This window comes from Temnothorax curvispinosus, unplaced genomic scaffold, assembly GCF_003070985.1.
Source record: "Temnothorax curvispinosus isolate PA1 unplaced genomic scaffold, ASM307098v1 QBEX01002156.1, whole genome shotgun sequence".
Lineage (NCBI taxonomy): Eukaryota > Metazoa > Arthropoda > Insecta > Hymenoptera > Formicidae > Temnothorax > Temnothorax curvispinosus.
In genome coordinates, this window is record NW_020211936.1 from 1 (window position 1) to 1574 (window position 1574).

At 40.9% G+C, this 1574-nt stretch overlaps 1 protein-coding gene across 1 annotated transcript; it reads right to left on the bottom strand.

The window, feature by feature from the left end:
• Positions 1-320: 320 nt before the first annotated feature.
• Positions 321-968, bottom strand: LOC112468840 (the record flags this gene model as incomplete). Its single annotated transcript, XM_025038202.1, has 2 exons — positions 818-968; positions 321-742 (listed from the first exon to the last, which is right to left on the bottom strand). A coding segment is annotated over exon 2 (416 nt), but the record flags the coding sequence as incomplete, so codon positions are not given.
• Between the last annotated feature and the right edge of the window lie 606 nt (positions 969-1574).

Below are 1574 nucleotides of genomic sequence, written 5' to 3' on the forward strand. Positions count from 1 at the left end.
CAACTAATTTTGTTTGTTTATGTTGTGTAACGCGTCGCCGTTTATTAGATATCGGTTCGAGGCTTATTTTATGTTACATATATTTCTTTAAAGAAAAGGTAATTGTGCGCTTATAATTCAAAAAACGTGGTGGATTTGTGTATAAGTATAATATATTTGACCGAACAATAATACAAAAGAAGTAATAATAATAATATGAAAGAAAAAAAATTACATATATGTGTGGACTAAGAGAAAAAAAAAAAAATTTATATAAAAAAAAATTTATTACTAATTAAGTCCACTTTATCATTTTTTTTTTTTATTTTTTTTTATTTTACTTGTGTTGGATGGGAGCACCATGTCCTCGACCAGCCATCCTCATTTGCCGTCCCATTTCGACGAGTTGAGCCATGATTCTGGCTCGCCCTACTGGTGGGGAATTGGCGAGGGGTCGCCCTCGACCTCCGTCAGGAAATTCTTGAGGAGGTGCTTCGAGCTCCTCAAGCAGGGCTTGATTTAATATTGCGTCTGCGTCGTGGAACACCTCTTGGTTGGCTTGGTTGAGACGGCCCGGTCGCCGAAGAGCCCTTCGGATCCTGGCCCGTCCTCTAAAGAGATTTCCTATCACCTCGTGTGCCAGTTCTCTACGTTGCGATTCCTTCCCGTATTGCGCTCGAGGCGGCACGGTTAAATTTTGCGACTGGTTTTCGCCACATATATTTTCTAGGTCCGGCAATTTCGATTGGCCGGGCATTTTGTTCTGAATTTATAACAAACACATGATACTAACAATTCTATAATTAAACTTATTCTAGTGTATAATATAATTGTTTACCTGAATTTATAACAAACAGCGATTGATATAACTATGTGGCTTGTGCGCTCTTCGAGAGTTAAGATCGTACTGGCCAACGCTCGAGTTTTCGGATTTTACATTTATTCCTAACTTATGTTATTACTTTAGTTTTTCTCGGAAGGAACAAAACGTGAGAGGAGAGAAAAAAAAAAATTTTTTTTTATAACTGTGGATACGTATTGTGAGCTCCGTTGCGGACACTAGATTTCGTTGTATTTTCCACATTGCCTTGCATAGCAATATGATATGAAGGAGATCGTAAAAGTTGAGTATGTGCGTGTGTGTGTTCGTGTTCGTGTACATGTGCGACATGTGCGTGCTCGGTGTCCGCTGCAATTTTTCCTTGTTCGACCGGGAGCGGGGGTGCTCCTGCCTCTCTTCCCTGTTTTTTGTCATCTTTCGATGTCCCTCGCGCCAGATGTAGTAGTAAATTGGTCACCGAGTCCCACAGTGCTCCGACTAGATGTATTGACCATCCGTATATAGTGTGTAGTGCGTAACCGTGTATGATTGTGTCAATTATCAGTTTTGCCGTCCTTGCGAAGAAGTACATTCCGATTAATCCTGCGGTTGCATTGCCAAAAATTAAGAACGCTCCCCAGATTTTCCTCCAGGCGTTCTCTGTGATTTTCTGCAAGGAGTCCTCATCCAAGAGGTAAGAGAGTGATATTCCTTGTGTTATAATCGGTTCCCCTTTTACGCCTCGTGCTACGGTATTCAGTATTCCGACCTTTTC